At 55.8% G+C, this 15,285-nt stretch overlaps 1 protein-coding gene across 2 annotated transcripts in view; it reads right to left on the bottom strand.

Annotated features, from left to right (window-relative positions):
* Nucleotides 1-1,102: 1,102 nt before the first annotated feature.
* Hivep3 (human immunodeficiency virus type I enhancer binding protein 3) overlaps nucleotides 1,103-15,285 on the bottom strand; it is a 464,424-nt gene continuing 450,241 nt past the window's right edge. For both annotated transcript variants that reach the window (XM_023706187.1, XM_004645974.2), the window contains 4 exons: nucleotides 14,214-14,389; nucleotides 8,307-8,393; nucleotides 3,296-4,224; nucleotides 1,103-2,304 (listed from right to left, as the gene is read on the bottom strand). In XM_023706187.1, the coding sequence (XP_023561955.1) occupies nucleotides 1,534-2,304; nucleotides 3,296-4,224; nucleotides 8,307-8,393; nucleotides 14,214-14,389 (1,963 nt within the window). In that variant the 3' untranslated portion in view covers nucleotides 1,103-1,533. The remainder of the gene's footprint in view (nucleotides 2,305-3,295; nucleotides 4,225-8,306; nucleotides 8,394-14,213; nucleotides 14,390-15,285) is intronic.

The raw sequence follows: 15,285 nt of genomic DNA, 5'->3' as shown, positions 1-15,285 counted from the left end.
GGAGAAAGTAAATCATTCTGGAGGGTTGGGAAAAACTCATCTCTCCCAGGTGGAAATGGGAACCACAGCCGTCGGTATAGCGCCATGCTTGCTTTCCACTTAACTACATGGGGTAACCATGCTCGAGGCCCAGTTCCATATGGGGGTTTAAATCTCTGGTCACGTGATTTGTTTTTCACACAGCAGGTTTTTGCCCTAGAAAGGGGAGAGAAATTCAAATAACTTGGGACAATTCACAAATCCTTTAGGTGGAGAGAAGAGAATCTGAGGAGGCTAGCGAAAGTGCTACACACCATCCCCTTGTTCACATTTAGATAATTTGCTGTTAAAGAGATGTAAGCCAGCAAACAGGCCCAGGCATGGGTTACATGGGTTCCACCAGCCATGACTTGGGGCGTTTCATGGGGCAGTGGAAACCTGACCTTGGTGTGCAGGGACAGGAAACTCGTCTCTGGAGATGGGTCCCCCGAGCCTCCAGTGCTGAGCACTGAAGATGCACAGCCATAGAAGAAGGAAGGTGCCTTGGACCACAGGGGCTATGTTGGAGCAGGGCCCAAGGCCAGGCTCAGGAACGGCTTGAAGCAGGAGCTTGGCCTCGCACCCTGAGGGTAGCTCTGAGAATGGTGGAGAACACCAGGAGGGCCAGGGCCAGGGTGCTTTGCCCACCTGTGCAGCATGACAATGGGCCCAAAACTCAGGCTGCCTGGGCATCTGGGAGTCCTGGAGACCAGCCCCCACTTCTACTTGCTCCTATTACTTTGTGTTGAAATCCTACCAAAGTTTCTTTAAAAATTTTTTTTCTTGCAAAGAATAAAAGAAAAAGATGATTTGGGGGCCTCCCTGCCTGTGTTTGTGTTCCTCTGCCTCAGGTCACAGGCCCTTCTGCTTGCAGAGAGAAGTGGGCACTCACTGGGGTGGGCTAGAGCAGCAACAACTGGAACCATGAACATCTGTACAGAGGATTGCTCACATCTACACTTAATGGTGGTGCTTTTGTTTTCTTTCTTTCTTTCTTTCTTTCTTTCTTTCTTTCTTTCTTTCTTTCTTCTTTCTTTCTTTCTTTCTTCCTTCTTTCTTTCTTTCTTTCTTTCTTTCTTTCTTTCTTTCTTTCTTCTTTTTTTAATTTCTGATGTTCTTTTCCTTCAGTGTGTCTTCTTTTCCACAGCAAACAACTGACTGGCCTTGGGGCTGGCATAGCTGCCAACTGCCTGCCTGGTGGAGGTTAGGAGGCCCTTATTTTACAGCCTTTCCCTCAAAGCACAAACTATTCACAGCCTCAAGCTCTTCGCAGGTTTTGTTGTTATGTATGTGTGTGATTATTTCTTCTCTTTTCAAGCAACAAAAGGTATAGAAAAAGGCACAGGAACTGCATACATGGGAAGCTAGAACAGATGGGGCTGAGCAGAGCTGCACGGGCAGGTGGACAACGAGAGAGGGCCCTGGGAGCAAGGTGACTCGAGGAGGCTGGCTGGAAACGTCTGTTGCTGAACACTGGAAGCCAGATGCTGAGTCAGCTGGAGAGCAGCTAAGTGCTCACGGAGTCCCTGTCCTTGGGCTGGGGTGGAGGTGCCTGGGCTCCCCACTACCTGCGGGCTCAGGGGAGCCCTGCTTTGTCCTGGGTTCCCCTGACAGGTTCCTCCTCCGGGCTGGAAAGTGAACACAAGCCTCGGTCAGGCAGCCCATGGAGCTGCTGCGGTCCCGTGCAGGGGTGGCAGAGGCCTCAGTGTTGGCCAGTGCGTGCGAGGACTCCAGGTGGGGACTCCAGGACTGAGTGGCCTGGTGGCCATGGGGTGGCCTCGGAAAGCAGGGGCCACGTGAGGGAGCAGGCTCTGCGGGCTCCCAGTCGGGAGGTCTGCCCAGGCCTCCGCCTGTCCTTTCCCTCTCCTTGGGGTAGTCCCTGCCCTCCAGCTCCGAGGACAGCGTGAACTTGGAGACCTTAGCCACAGGGGACACAGAGGCTGATGAGCTTTCAGTGGGACTCCAGCGGCCTCGCTCCTGGGCCTCTCTGGCCCCTGTCAGGTCGCTGCCACCCCCTGAGAAGCCACTGACCCAGGCTGCACAAGGCCCTGGCAGCAGGGTAGGGTGGGCCCCAGGTCGGGCCTGCACCATCTGGATCCCACCGATGGGAATCATGGGGCACGGGCTTCGGGCCAGGTGCTGAGAGTGCAGAGGCAGGTGGCTGAAGATGTTCTCCTCCGTCCGGCCCGGGACGTGGCCGTGGAAGTCGGAAAGGGTAGAGAAGGGTCGGGAGGAGCAAGGATGCGCGGGGCCAGGTGAGCAGGACGGACTTCGGGGCTCAGCTTTCTGTAGGATGAGAAAGACAAGAAGGTGAGGGTCATGCGCACATTGAGTACTAAGGGCTGGAGGCCCCAGGGGAGGTGGGGCACTCTGCCTTGGCACTGCCCAGTGGGCCAGAATTGGCCTTTGAGGACCATGTACACTGGCCCCAAGGTCTTCATGCCTTCAGCTCCAGCCAGTGTACCTGGAGGAGGGCTTCTCAGTTAGGGAGGCCTTTGTGTCCCCTGGGCCTGGGCCTCTGTCTTGGTTCTGCTCTTCCTCATGGTCATAAAATGGCCTCAACCCATAGGATCTTGACCTTCTTCCACCACCAGGAATGTTAAGGTGACCCAAAAATTAAAAATCAAGGAAAGATTTCCCAATCAATACTACTGTAGGAGTGCCAGTGTTGGGTCATAACACAGTGACAGAAAAGGTGCTGGAAGTGGAAGATGGCAAGGATGGCACTGTCAGCGGTGGGGTTGTGGCAGCCATGGTGACAGCACGTGCAGAGATAGCATGACAACAGCATAGGGCTGTGTGGGTGATGGGACAACAGCATTAAGCTGACAGGTGGCAGTAGGAGGGCGCTTGGTGTACTGATGATGGAGGGCTGCTGGCCATGGGACCCATGCTCAGGGTTGGAGGGATGGTGCTGGCCATGGTGTGCCTGAAAGAGTTGTGACAGTGATGTTGGGAACATGGATTTTGGTTAAGCTGTTGCATTTGCTCAAAGAACATAAGGGGAACAGGGATGGGATAGGTGGGTGATTGCTTAAGTATTTATGCCCACATCCAACATCACACAGCCCATTAGTGGTAGAAACTGAATCCAGAAGCCTACTGCTTCTGAGTTACAAAATGGGCAATAAACCAACTGGCGTAAGGTGTCCAAGAAATATGTGCTGAGTTACCTGTAACCACTTAATTGGTGGAGTTGCTTAGCTGCAGGTGTGATGCTCAGAAAGGGTGACCCTACAACCTCCCAGCCCACTGGAGGGACATGGCTGGAACTCACCCACATGGAGGTGCAGGGCTCAGGGCTTCTGCTGAGAAGCTTGTGAGGTAGAGGCGCAGATGAGAAGAGAACCTGTGGAGCTGGTCCCAAGCCTGGGCCATGCTCGCCTGCAGAGGTGCTGCCTGGCCCAGCCAGGGCCCACTTCCCTGGTAGCACTGACCACGGCGGTGACCCGGCCTGACATAGAGACCATCTCTTGGTAGGTGAGTGTTTGGAGGGGCTTGGGTCTGTGGTGTCAAGTTTGGTGGGTAGATGCCCCCGAGGGGGTAGTTCTCTTCCAAGGGGGTGGGAAGTGGGAGGAGACAGCTCAAGTCTTGGAGACCCACAAGGAGGAGGGCCTACATCCCTTCCTGGGCCCATCTGGGGGCCAGGTGTGCTTGCGACTGAGGCCTGTGGTTCTCGGGCGGGGGAACATCGCTGGGGAGACAAGTCATTTTTGGTTATTGAGTGTTTGTGGATGAGTGGTGGGCAGCCTCCTCCTTCTTTGCTTGGAGACCATGGTCTTCTAGGGGACACAGCCATGGAGCTCAGGGCTGAAACTGTGTCCTTCTCCACAGGGCCCAAAGGGGCCAGTCTCAGTTGGGGAAGGCCCAGGATGTTCTCAGTGGACATGGAGCAGCTGCCAGCTGTCAAGTGCTCAGCTTCTGAGGCTGTGTGGCCTCTTGCGGCCTCATGGTCAGAGGTGGCATCTGGGGGCTGAGGGCTCTGAACAGGTGAGGGATCTGTCTGCAGCGCAGCCAGTGGGCCGGGCGGGGGTGCCTCCGAGGATGGCCGCGACAGCTCATCTTGGCTGTCCTCCTCGTCCTCATCCTCATCTTCATCCACATCTGAGTCTGAGTCCGTGTCCTCCAGGTCTGAAAACTGGTGCTCCTCCACAGCCTCGGAGCCCTCTCGCCCTTCAGAGTCCTGGAACAGGTCGTCACTGGTTCCTGGAGGGAGGTGCAGGAGACCAAAGGTCACATTCAGGCCCCAAAGCTGCTCCCCCTAAACCCGTTTCCTTATCTGCTAACCAGGCAAGGCTGTTATGGCAGTGGTGTGGGACTGTGAGTTGTGTGGGTGGCCAAGGACATACCTTTGGGAACACTTTGCAAAGAACAGTGGACAACTATCTCCAATCTGCCACATGCAAGTTCAGTTGTAAGGGTTTTAAGTATATTAATTAGTGTAGCTCTCAGAGAATCCTGGGAAGCTGGCTCTATTTTTGTCCTTGTGCTACCATGAGGAAACTGAGGGAAGAAAGATTAAGTAACCTGGCCAAGAAAGGGAGTAGTGGGGCGGGGCTGGGCTAGGGCAAGGCTGCTTCTCTTGTGAGCGTCCCGGTGCTGGACTCACTCGCAGCCTGTTATGCTGCTATGCTGTGTTCCAGTCTCCCCTTTCAGGCATGACAGTTGCCTCTTACAGGTTGGCTAGTAGGAGAAATGGCACAGAGCAAGGGCCTACATAATTACAGTCGCTATGAGTCCACTAATGATGGATCTATCATTATGGGGCACAGCACGGTGGCTGGGACAGCAGACAGAGTTGAGACCACTCTAAACACCCATCTGCCACTGTGACCAGGCTGCTGCCGATGGGCACAACAACATCTGCCAAGTGGCAGAGCCTGGCCTCTGTGGCTGGCTTGGCTAAGCTGGCTTTAAGCTATAGGGCTGGGCCCATCCATGCCATGTGTTACCCCCCGAGGAGCAGCTGCCCTTTTGAAGTTCATGCAGCTCCCAGTCGGGGAGAGCAACTCTAAAGTGGCAGTTTCCTGATCTGGCTCATTATGGGGCAGCTCCGATCAGCTGGGTCAAAGCTGAAATGGGCAGTGCTCTGGATGCTGGGGGGAGCTCTGCTAATGTGTGGTCCACCAGGCAGGCTCCTGAGAGTTAGGGGCTGGGTGAGCCACAGCTAGATTCCCATGACCTTATGTCTCTGGCTTGCAGAGGGAGGGCCAGTGGCAGGTGGGCTGTCATCAGCCAGCAGCCCCCTTGTTTGCTTATGCTAGAAGAACACCCACTGCCGACTAGGAAAGCCTGCCCAGCACCTGTCTCAGGCCTCAGGGCATCTAGACTTTGGGTCTCTATCATGCCCAGCTGCCCTGAGGCCACAAAGCCCACCATTACTGCTTCCCAACATGCAGCAGGAAGGTGCCCAGTGAGGACCAAAGTGGACATGCAGTAGAATGGAGGTGAGCTTCTGGGGGGTACAACTGGGGCTGGTAAGGCCACAAAGCCACAGTCAGGTTTCCTGGCAGCTGGGAGCACAGTGATAAGAGACTTACGGGAATGGGAGGTGAGGAGCAATGGGGAAGGGTGGCAACACTGTGCACTCTGCCTCCAGGTATTTCTTCCCTTTGTAGAACACTGGCGGGCATCTACGGCAGCCCCACCGCTCATTCACATAGGCATAGAGAAGGCAAAGGCATTCCCAGCGTCATCCAGCAAGCTCCTGGCTGGGTCAGAACTGAGGTTCACAGCTGGTGCATTAGGACACTGGCTGTTTAGAAATGACTTTGGCTTGTGAAGACACAGTAAGCAGTCTGGCTCTAAATCCGAGCTCCATTACTACCTCACTGTGTGACACTGGCCTACTACTCCCTCTGCTTCCTCATCTATAAAATGGGGACAGCAGTAAGCACATGCACCCTGTGAAGCTTTGCAAGGGTTGTAAGTGCGCAGCTATCATCAGCTCCAGCTTCGCCTCTCCCAGCTCCCAGGCAGGTCCCAGATGAAGGTCATAGGGCAGTGGGAGGGCAGGGGAAAGGAGGGCCAGCCCCTGCTGGACAGCGCCTCTTAGCCCTCCACATGGAGGTTCCTGCGGGCTTCTGAAGGATGGCCATGCCTGGCCAGCCCTTCCCGGCGCCCTCATGGGGCTACTACGCAGCTAGGCCGGGAGCGAGACCAATGTTCAGTAAGCCCCACCGGCTGCCAGCTCAGGGGCCTGGACCTGGCAGAGCAAGGACCACACACCCACATAAGCGCAGGGAGCCGCTAGGTGCAGTTGCCGAGATGTGCCACATGGTGGCGGTAGCGTTCAAACTCATCGCGGGGCGGGGCTCCCGCAGGACTAGGAAAGGGCAGTGTCCCGAACACACCAAGGCGCGAGGCTCCGCCCCAGGCTGGCTCTTGGCGGGAAGTGGCAACGCCATCCTTGCAGCGTCTGTCTATAGACCGCAGCGTCATATTAGCTCGTTTCTCGTTCCTCTCCGTTCTCTTCTACGTGACAACAAGAACTATGGGTCCTACCACAGAATGTACCTGGAATCTGATCGCTTCGCTTTTTTAGTGTTTTTAGTACATGTTTGCAGTTCACAGTGTTTACATTCCCAGTGTGGAGCTGGTGCAAGTGCGCAACAAGTCTCAATTCCTTTTCCCATCCCCTCTCCCCCTTCTCCACCTCTTAATCCCCTTCTTAAGGGAAAGGCCTATTTCCTACTTCCTGTTATCAATCTTTTATTTAGTTCCTGTCTATCATTCAGATTTCTCGTATAAGAGAAGTCATGGGATGTTGCAGTCCCCGCCCGCAGGCCAAGTCTGGTGGGCACTGCCTCCTCACCCTAGTATGGCCAAGCTTGCCCCTTGGCACTGCTACCTGGCTCCCCTGGCCTGGGTATCAGAGGGAGCCCTGTGGCCTGTGGGATGGGCAGCTGTTGGGCCCCTGGAGAAGAGCACTCTCCAGGCTCTAGGCCTGGCCTCTGGCTTCCTCTGGCTTCTGCTTCCTCCACCCTCACTCGGCCCCCTCACTCATCTCTAGCATCTGTTCCCTAGCATGGGCTCTACCCATGGCCTGTCTCCCCTTCTCGGAGGCAGGCTTTCCTTGGCCATTGGTGTCCGGGCAGGTACCCAGCCCAGCCCAGCACAGAGCTGCGCTGTAGACTGTGTTGGCACAAAAGTGGGTGCGGGAGCTTTGTTCAGCTGGCCCAGAAAGTGAAGCCAGAGGGAGGCAGGAGTCACTGCAGGAGGAAGCTCTAGCTGGGCTGCCTCTTGGCTTTGCCTGTCCCCAGGCTAGCGGGCATTTCTGTGTGACCATGGGCCACTATCTTTACACGTCTGAGCTTCTCTTTCCTCAACTTGAAATGGAGTAACACAAGTTTCTACCACTTGTTATGGGGACCCACGAGACAAGCTCTGTAAGCACCCTGGGGCTATGCCCTGCATTTATTGTGGGGAGGAGCTACCCCACTTGCTGCACTCTGTTCCCTAAAAGTTATTTACTCCATCTAAAACAAAACATGATTTAACTCCTTTGTAAGACCCCACAAAGGAGTAAGCCTTGGTCTGGTCTCCGAGCATCTGTACACAAAGGTTTGCGTCTGCAGGAGAGACTGACTGTCCACGTCTACCTCTGTCCCCCTGCCACATTCCCGCTGGACTCCTGCTTGGGTGCTGCCAGCTGGACCCACTGCTTTTACCTGTCCCCCGTCTTCCACAAAACCCACTTTAACATACCTCTTGTTGCTGGAGGAAGAGGGCCGGGGTGAGGGTTGGATGGCTGGGGGGTTGCAGGCTGGGGTGAGGGGTAGATGTGTGGGGGGTCACAGGCTGCTGGATCTGGCTTTGACTTTCTTGAAGCCTCCCGGTGCCAGGGGGCCCATGAGGTAGGCCCCTGGGAGAGCGGGCATGAGTGGGTGTGGAGATTTTAGTAAGAACCCTCCGAGAGTCAAGGGAGTGTCTGCTGGCCGTCAGGGCAGGAACTGTGAATGTGCCTGGCACGGTCTGGGTGTGCAGTGTTGTCTGTAATTACTCATGCTCACTTATTCAGCAAGCGCTCCCTGAGTACCTGCAGGTGCCAGGACTCCACCTGCACAGGCAGAGCTGTCCCCTCAGCTCTGGCTGCCAGACAGTGGGGGAGGTGGGGTGGTCCTTCTGTGACTTCAAACTTTGTGTCCAGTGGTTGGAGCCACTGGAGGGGAGGGCGTGGGACACAGGGAGGGGAACAGAGCCAGGAGCACAGGGGATGGCAAGGCAGGGGGCAGGTTAGGGCAAAGGGGGGAGGACGATGGAGGCAGCAGGAGGCTACAGTTCCTTACCTTCCTCGGCTTCCAGCTCCTCCAGCACCCCTGTCTCTTGGCACTTTTTGCTGTGGGCTTTCGACTTCATGTGCTTAGTCAGATTCCCTAGAAAGGAACAAGAACAGACTCAGGTGCTGCTATCAGGCAGGGGCCAGGGAAGGCCTGCGGCTCTTGGAGGCAGCTTCTGGCTGATAGTCCATAGCTTCTTAGAGTCACCGAGGCCCTGCCAGATGGAGGGGCTTGGCAGGCACCAAGGCAGCCCCCTGCCCTAGGACTCAGGCCAAGATGTGCAGTGGAGCTGGGGGTGGGGGAGGTATGGGGCTGTGAGGGTCAGGGAGCACAATGAAGAAGTGAGATGCTGGTTAAAACCAAACAAAAGAGAAATTAAAAGACTACCCAAGTACAATTGGTTCTGCCTGTTTGTGATTTAAGTCAGGCCCCAAGGTGGTGACATGCCTCAAAGGTTATTGGCTATCTCAAAGGTGGGGTGACAGTGGGACTGCCCAGACTGACAGGGCAGAAGGGATTGAACATCTCCCTCTGGCTGAAGGTCTCTATGGAGCCCACAGGGCAGAGCCTGAGGATCTGGGAAGAAGAATCAGGAAGGACAAAGCTATTCTTGGGACTGGCTAAAGGACAGGAGGTGAGAGTGGGGAAGTCGTCTGGCCAGAAACCTGGGACTTGTAAGACTGAGGCCTACGCCTAGTTTCCTTAGAAAAGTCCTGTTCCATGGCCTCAGTTTCCCCAGCTAACAGGAAGTGCAGACTCAGACTGCATAATTTGGAAGGTCAGGTGAGGCTCTACCCTGTCCTGTGCCTACAAAGCCCTGAGGAGAGGCTGGCTGTGCTGAGTTAGGTCCAGCCCCTGGGCTGGAAGCAGGGGCTGCCATGAGCTCTGGGATTAGGCCATGGGAACAACTACTTCCATTTCCCTACTTGCATAGCATTTCACAAGCCACAGAGCTCTGTAAACAGCAGTATTGCAAACACAGAGACCGAGAGCCCCCAGCCTGCCCTGGGAAGACAGAGGCCAGAGGCCTTTGGATGCTCCTCTGGGCTCACCTCCCAAACTATGTTCTGAGGGCTGTTATGTTTCCTTGTGGTTGATTGCACAGAAAATCCTATGCTCCCTGGAGTGCTCGGTCTCACACATTTCATTAATCAGTATGTTTGAATGAATGAAAAGAGGTAAGGCTCTGGAACAAAAGCACAGGCAGAACAGACAGAAAAGTGGAGAGAAAAAACATGGACAGAAAGAATGGGAAGTGAACAGACTGGCAGACGGGTCACTGGGTGAGTGGATAAGAGATGACTGAGAGTATATGGGGAAAATAGATGGAAGGGTGGATGGAAAAATGAACCAGTAGATGCGGGAGGAGAGTGAGTTGGATGCATGTGAGTGTGGACAGCTCTGTGGTCGGATACACAAATGGCTACGTGGGAGACCAGAGCAGAGGATAAAGAACAGGAAGGTGCGGGCAGGATGGATGAGAGGGAGGACACGTGGCGGAGGAGAAAGCCAGAGGTCCAGGGAATTAACAGGTCGGTGTGCGCACACAGTGGGAGGAGAGATGGGTAGATGAGTAAACAGAAGTGCCTGGGAGTGAACCAAAGCATGCTTGTTCATCTTTCAGAGAAGCTGGGGGTCTTGTGGAAAAGTTGAAGGGGGCCATTAAGCTAGGATGGCCTGGGCTGCGTGAATTCAGGGTAGTGGGAGAGGACAGGAGCCATCTCCTTTCCTGCTTCCCACTCCCACCCCACCCCCTCCTGGTCCACACTTTGTACTTCCCAGCTTGGTTCTCCTATGTAACTAGACACAAACCCAGCCGTCCTCACCCTGGCCATAGAGGGAGCAAAGGTGGAGTCATCTGGTGGCCAGACAGTCCCCAAAGGCCAGCATTGTAGATCCACCCTCACTGTCATGAGCAGGCAGAGCCTGAGCAGGATGGCTGGGAGGTAGGAAGCAGTGAGGGTTTTCCACAGGTCAGGGAGAACAACCTGAGGGTCTGCGGCCGACCTTCCTCCCTGCTTCCCTGAGGCCATGAGACCAAGGACTCTGTTCATTCTGGTGGTCACATCCTTTAGGCACAAATGCATCCCATGCTAGGTATAGGCTGCCAACAACACAGCGCACACCATGAGTGTGGGGCAGCCTGTGGGGACTCACCATCACAGACGCAGGGTGCTGGGAGGGGCCCCACAGGCCCCGTGATGCTGTTCCCACCAGGCTGGGACTGGTCCCCATGCTGTTGATCTAACTCTGGGCCCAAGTGCTGACAGGGCCAGTAGACAAGACCACTGGCTGTCCTACTGGCTGGATTCCTGGTAACCAACAGTGAGCCAAATGGCCAGAGTCACAGTGCTAGCTGTGCAGAGCCCAGCCAACCCTGTCTTAGCATGCTGGGGCCTCGTTTGCCCCACACAGGGAGAACATGGAACCAGGAGGGCTTGGGAGCCTGGAAGGCTTGGACTCTGAACCGCTAGCTGTGCTACCTCCTGGGGATGCTGGCAGAATAACAGTCATAGTGCATGGGGCAGCAGCACATGCCAGAGCAGAGCCCTAGCCCCGGCTATAACACTCAGTGTACCGAGCACCCGGGGACCCAGCCACTCACTGTGCTGGATATGGAGGAGAGACATGCTCATGATGAAATGTTACCATCTTTCAGTTGGAGCCCCGGGAGCTTTGAGAAGGCCAGGGAGTCCCAACCCCAAAGGCTGGCCTCTCCTCTGCCACCATCCCCAGGCGTGGCTGGGAGGAGGCATGAGTCTGTGGGGGTCTTGCAGATTACAGGAGCAGACCCTGGATGAGCAGCCCCGAGTGTCCTCCCATTTCCCCCGTGACTGCCCTTCTCTGGGCCTGGCTGTGAACAAGGAGAGTTTTAAAACTGCTGCAGGCACACCCTGGGTATCATTTCTGCTGAGGGGCAGGCCCTTGTTGCAGAGGACTCTGTCAAGAAGCGGAGTCCACAGCGTCTCACAGTCAACCCAATCCACCCAAAGCCTGGTAGCCCGGGTAGAGAGAAGGCCAACAGACTGAAAGAGGGGAGTGTCTGACAAAGGGATGAAATGCCACTGGGGTCAACAGCCAGTGACCCTGTTTGCCTCCTGCAGCTTTGAGCTACAGCTCTGGCCCCTCCAGTGGGCCTGATAGACACTCGCCCATAGCTGCCATCTCTGTCCCCTGAAGCAATCGGCGCAAGGGCCTGTATATGGCACAGCCACCCCGCAGACCTCTGGGAATCATCTGAGAAGAGGAAATAAGGTCCCAACCTCCACAGGATCAGCCCACAGGCCTCTCCTGGCTCCACCTACCGAGACACCCCTCAGTTGGCACCCAGAGGCCTGAGCTGCCACCCTGACATCTGACACAGAGACAAGACACAGACAGGCAGACAGAGACAGACAGGAAGGGCTCGTTGGCCCAGGCGCTGCCAGGCAGTGGTGGCAGGGGCCCCAAGGCCTGCCTGGCACAGCTCTTCCCTCATGCTGCCTGATGTGGGCTGTAGCTCAGAGGTCAGGGGGCAGAGAGGGGAATGTGGCCAGACAGTCCTGGGGAAAGGGTGGCCTGTGTTGTCAGAGAGGTGGCACCTCAGAGACAGGGCCCTGGGGAGGGCCTGGAGCCCCAGCATTCTTCCCAGGAGGCACTGCTTTCTGCATCCACTGGCCACCCTCATAGCTCCCAGGTGCCCCCTCTCCGCCCCATGCAGTTTCACTCTAGCTTTGGCCAGGATGGAGGAAGAGCTCTGCATATGCCTAGCTACTGGCAGAGAGCAGAGGCTGGTCTGGGGCACCATGCACCAGGATAGGCCACCTCCCTGCGGATACCAAAGGTCTGCAGGCCTCTGCTTAGATTCTGCACTCTGGTCTCCCCCCAGATCTGTGGTAGCTCAGAGAGGCTTGGAAGGGATTATGGCTGGGTGGGGCATGGCTTCTGTGAAGGCATCTCCTGGGAACTGGGGGTCCGAAGAGGACCTCAGACATCTTTTAGATTTGGCAGAATTTTCAAGGCACAAGGATTGAGTAAGGCCTGTGGGACCTCAGTGGGAATGGGTCTCTCCTATCTCAGTGGCAGAGGTAGCAGCTCCCTGGGGACGGTACGCTGGCTGCAGAATGCTGTGTACAAGGTTCCCTCAGGGACCCTCAGCCTAAGGTAGGACGGCATCCCTGGACACATGCTGGGAATGGGGCAGTACCTGGACCCGTCGCAGGGGCACCTGAGTACAGCTCTTGCCACCTCCTCCAGGGAAGGGAGGACTGCTCACAGCGAGGAGGGTGAGGGTGTGGCAGCCTGTGTCAGGGGCTCTGGGAGGCACACTCACTTCTGGTTCGTAAGACACACTTTATTCACCTTCAAGGGCATCTGGACAAGAAGTTCCACCTTAGAGTTGAAGACTGCTATTGAAGTTACCATCCAGTTATTACCATCTCTGTCTTCCACAGAACCCTCACTGGCTGCTTAAGGCCAGAGGAAGTAGAACTGGGCAGGGGGATGCCTAGGGGACAGAGCCAAAGCTGCTGAGCTGAGCTGTTGTGGGCTCAGCCAGTCACCAGGGACAGATGCCTTTGACGCACTGTGCGGCAATGTGGGGCTTCAAGCCTCTCTGTCTAATCTCGGCGCCCTTTGGGACATGTCTCTGAGACCCTAAGAGAGAAGAGGATCAGGGAGAGGAAAAGAAAGGGTGTGGCATCTCCACCCAACTTGAACCCTTGGTGCAAACATTGGAGTTTGGTTCAAAGATGATGGGGAGAAGGCAGAGGAGGGCAGGAGCCAGCTAATAGGCTCAGCGGACCAGAAACAGGAACTTGGCCGGAGAAGAGGTCACTGAACCAGGCGATGCGATCAACTAGTCCCTGACCTACCCCAGAAAGAACAGAAGTGAGAAGACTGAGGAAGGAAGGGGGTCGGAGCTCTACTTAACAGTGGCTGCTGAGATTCTGACTGGGAGGATCTTTACCAACAGAAGAAATGACAAGTGCAAAGCCCAAGTATCCCCTCGAGTCTTTTCACAAAGAAATCATGTGTTTCCTTTGGGGCCATCATAGAGGCCTCAGCTTGCTCAGAAAAAGGCAGGAAGGATGATGGTGTCAAGCCCTGAGCCAGGAATCCACAGAGCACAAGAGGCTGATACTGCCAGGGGGTGGGGTCTTGGCTTTCTTCCAAGTCTCCCTCCTCTCCTCAGCTCCCACACACTGGAAGCAAGCCGGGGAGGTGGTGGTCGGGGGGTGCCCCTGCAGGGACACAGCTCCATCGGAGGAGCCCGTAGGCCTGGCTCAGCAGACCAGCCCCATCCCGCTAGGAACTGCAGCAGGCCACTGCATTGCCCATCTCAGCCTTCTGGGACACATGCCATCAATAGCCAGTCCTTTCTCTTATAGGTAAACACCAGCGCCTGCCCTGATTCTGATGTGGGGCATGGCTGGAGGCAAGAATGACCCGCAGCTGCTGCAGGGGCTCAGTGGAGTGGTGAAGAGGGGTGGAGTAGGAGTGAGCTCTGGCACAGGACAGGAGCATGCAAGTGTGCTGAGTGGCTCAGGGTGGAATGGATTCCAAATGCGAGAGTGCAGTGACTGTGTGGATCTTGGAAGCTGTCAGATCAGTGGATAAAAGGCTAAGCAGACATGGGAAAGGAAGGGTGATGAGGTAGATAGAAACCAGGAACTGTGGGTGAGACATAGCCTGGCAGGGGTGAGGCAGGGAAGTGCGGGTGGGGAGGGCTGTGCGCAGGCTCCGGGAGCACCAGCGGGGGCCAACATGTGTCTCCACTTGGCCTGGAACTGGCTGCTCTGCCATGGCACCAAGTGGGACGGGAACGCAGGAAGTGGGGTGCTCCGGGCCCAGACAGAGAGGTCTGTGCTGGGTTCCTAGTGGGGCACTCCCTGCAGTGGACAGGGCAGTGCTGTGCCCCAGCTGACTGTCTCTTACCTTTGGTTTTAAAAGCAAAGTGACAGTGCTTGCACACATAGGGCCGGACGTCAGTGTGGGTGCGGATGTGTTTCTTCAGCATGCTGGGCTTCTTGCAGCGAATTCCACACTCCTCACAAACATATTTCCCTCGGCCGCGGCCTCGCACATATACATACTCTTCGTTTGATTTGTACCTGTGAGCAACAGGTGTCATGTAAAGGAAAAACAAGGAGAAGAGGTAGCTTCCCACCTCAGAAGATGCACGCGCTTCCTAGCTGTGCCAGCCAGGCCGAACGCGGAACCAGAGGACCCTGGGCTAATGGGGAGCCAGCTGCCTTGGGGATCCATGTGGACCCCTGCACTCCTGCCTCTCACAAGGACAGGGAGGCTGCACCTTCCATTCTACCCCAAGCCCGAGGCACTAGTGCTTCCTGCAAGGGGAAGCGAGGCCACAGGCTCCCAGACTGCCTTTGCTCAACCAGCCTCAGGAACGGCTCTGCCATGAGGAACAGCTGCTGTCAGCCTCCAGAGTAACAGTTTGGAAAAACTTTATGAAATAACAGTAGCCACAGCTCTCGCAGCTGCTAAGCACTCCGTCTGCTAGGCACATCACTTAATAAATCACTATCACCTCGCGAAGAAGATCCTGAGGCCCCAAGGGCTAGAGCGGGGAGAAAAGCACCCAAGATTGTACAGTCAGAAAGGTACAGAACCTGATCTGAACTTGCCACCTCCAGCCTGTCCAGCATCCATGGGGGCCAATAACAGTCAGATAGAAAGCCACGGACCCTGACGCAAGGAAGGCGCTGGGGACCACAGCTGCTCCTCTGGCCTCCAGCCTGGGATCAGACACCCTGCACTCTCCCTCACCCCATCTCAGTCATACTAAAGCTCTGCAGGACCCAGGTTCCTGGTTAGATCAGGAAGCCCACAGGTTCTCAGGAGCCTCCTGTGTGGCCAGGCCCCGCAGATCTCAGGCCATTAACGCCAGGCCCCCAAATCATAACACTCTTATTTCTACAGAGAAGGAAGCCCTGAGCCCCTCCGCACGCATGGAGGGTCAGCTGCCACCACCTTGCTGATCTAATGC

The sequence above is a fragment of the Octodon degus genome, unplaced genomic scaffold (genome assembly GCF_000260255.1).
Source record: "Octodon degus isolate 3935 unplaced genomic scaffold, OctDeg1.0 scaffold00245, whole genome shotgun sequence".
Taxonomy (NCBI): Eukaryota; Metazoa; Chordata; class Mammalia; order Rodentia; family Octodontidae; genus Octodon; species Octodon degus.
This window is presented reverse-complemented; position numbering and strand designations above follow the sequence as displayed.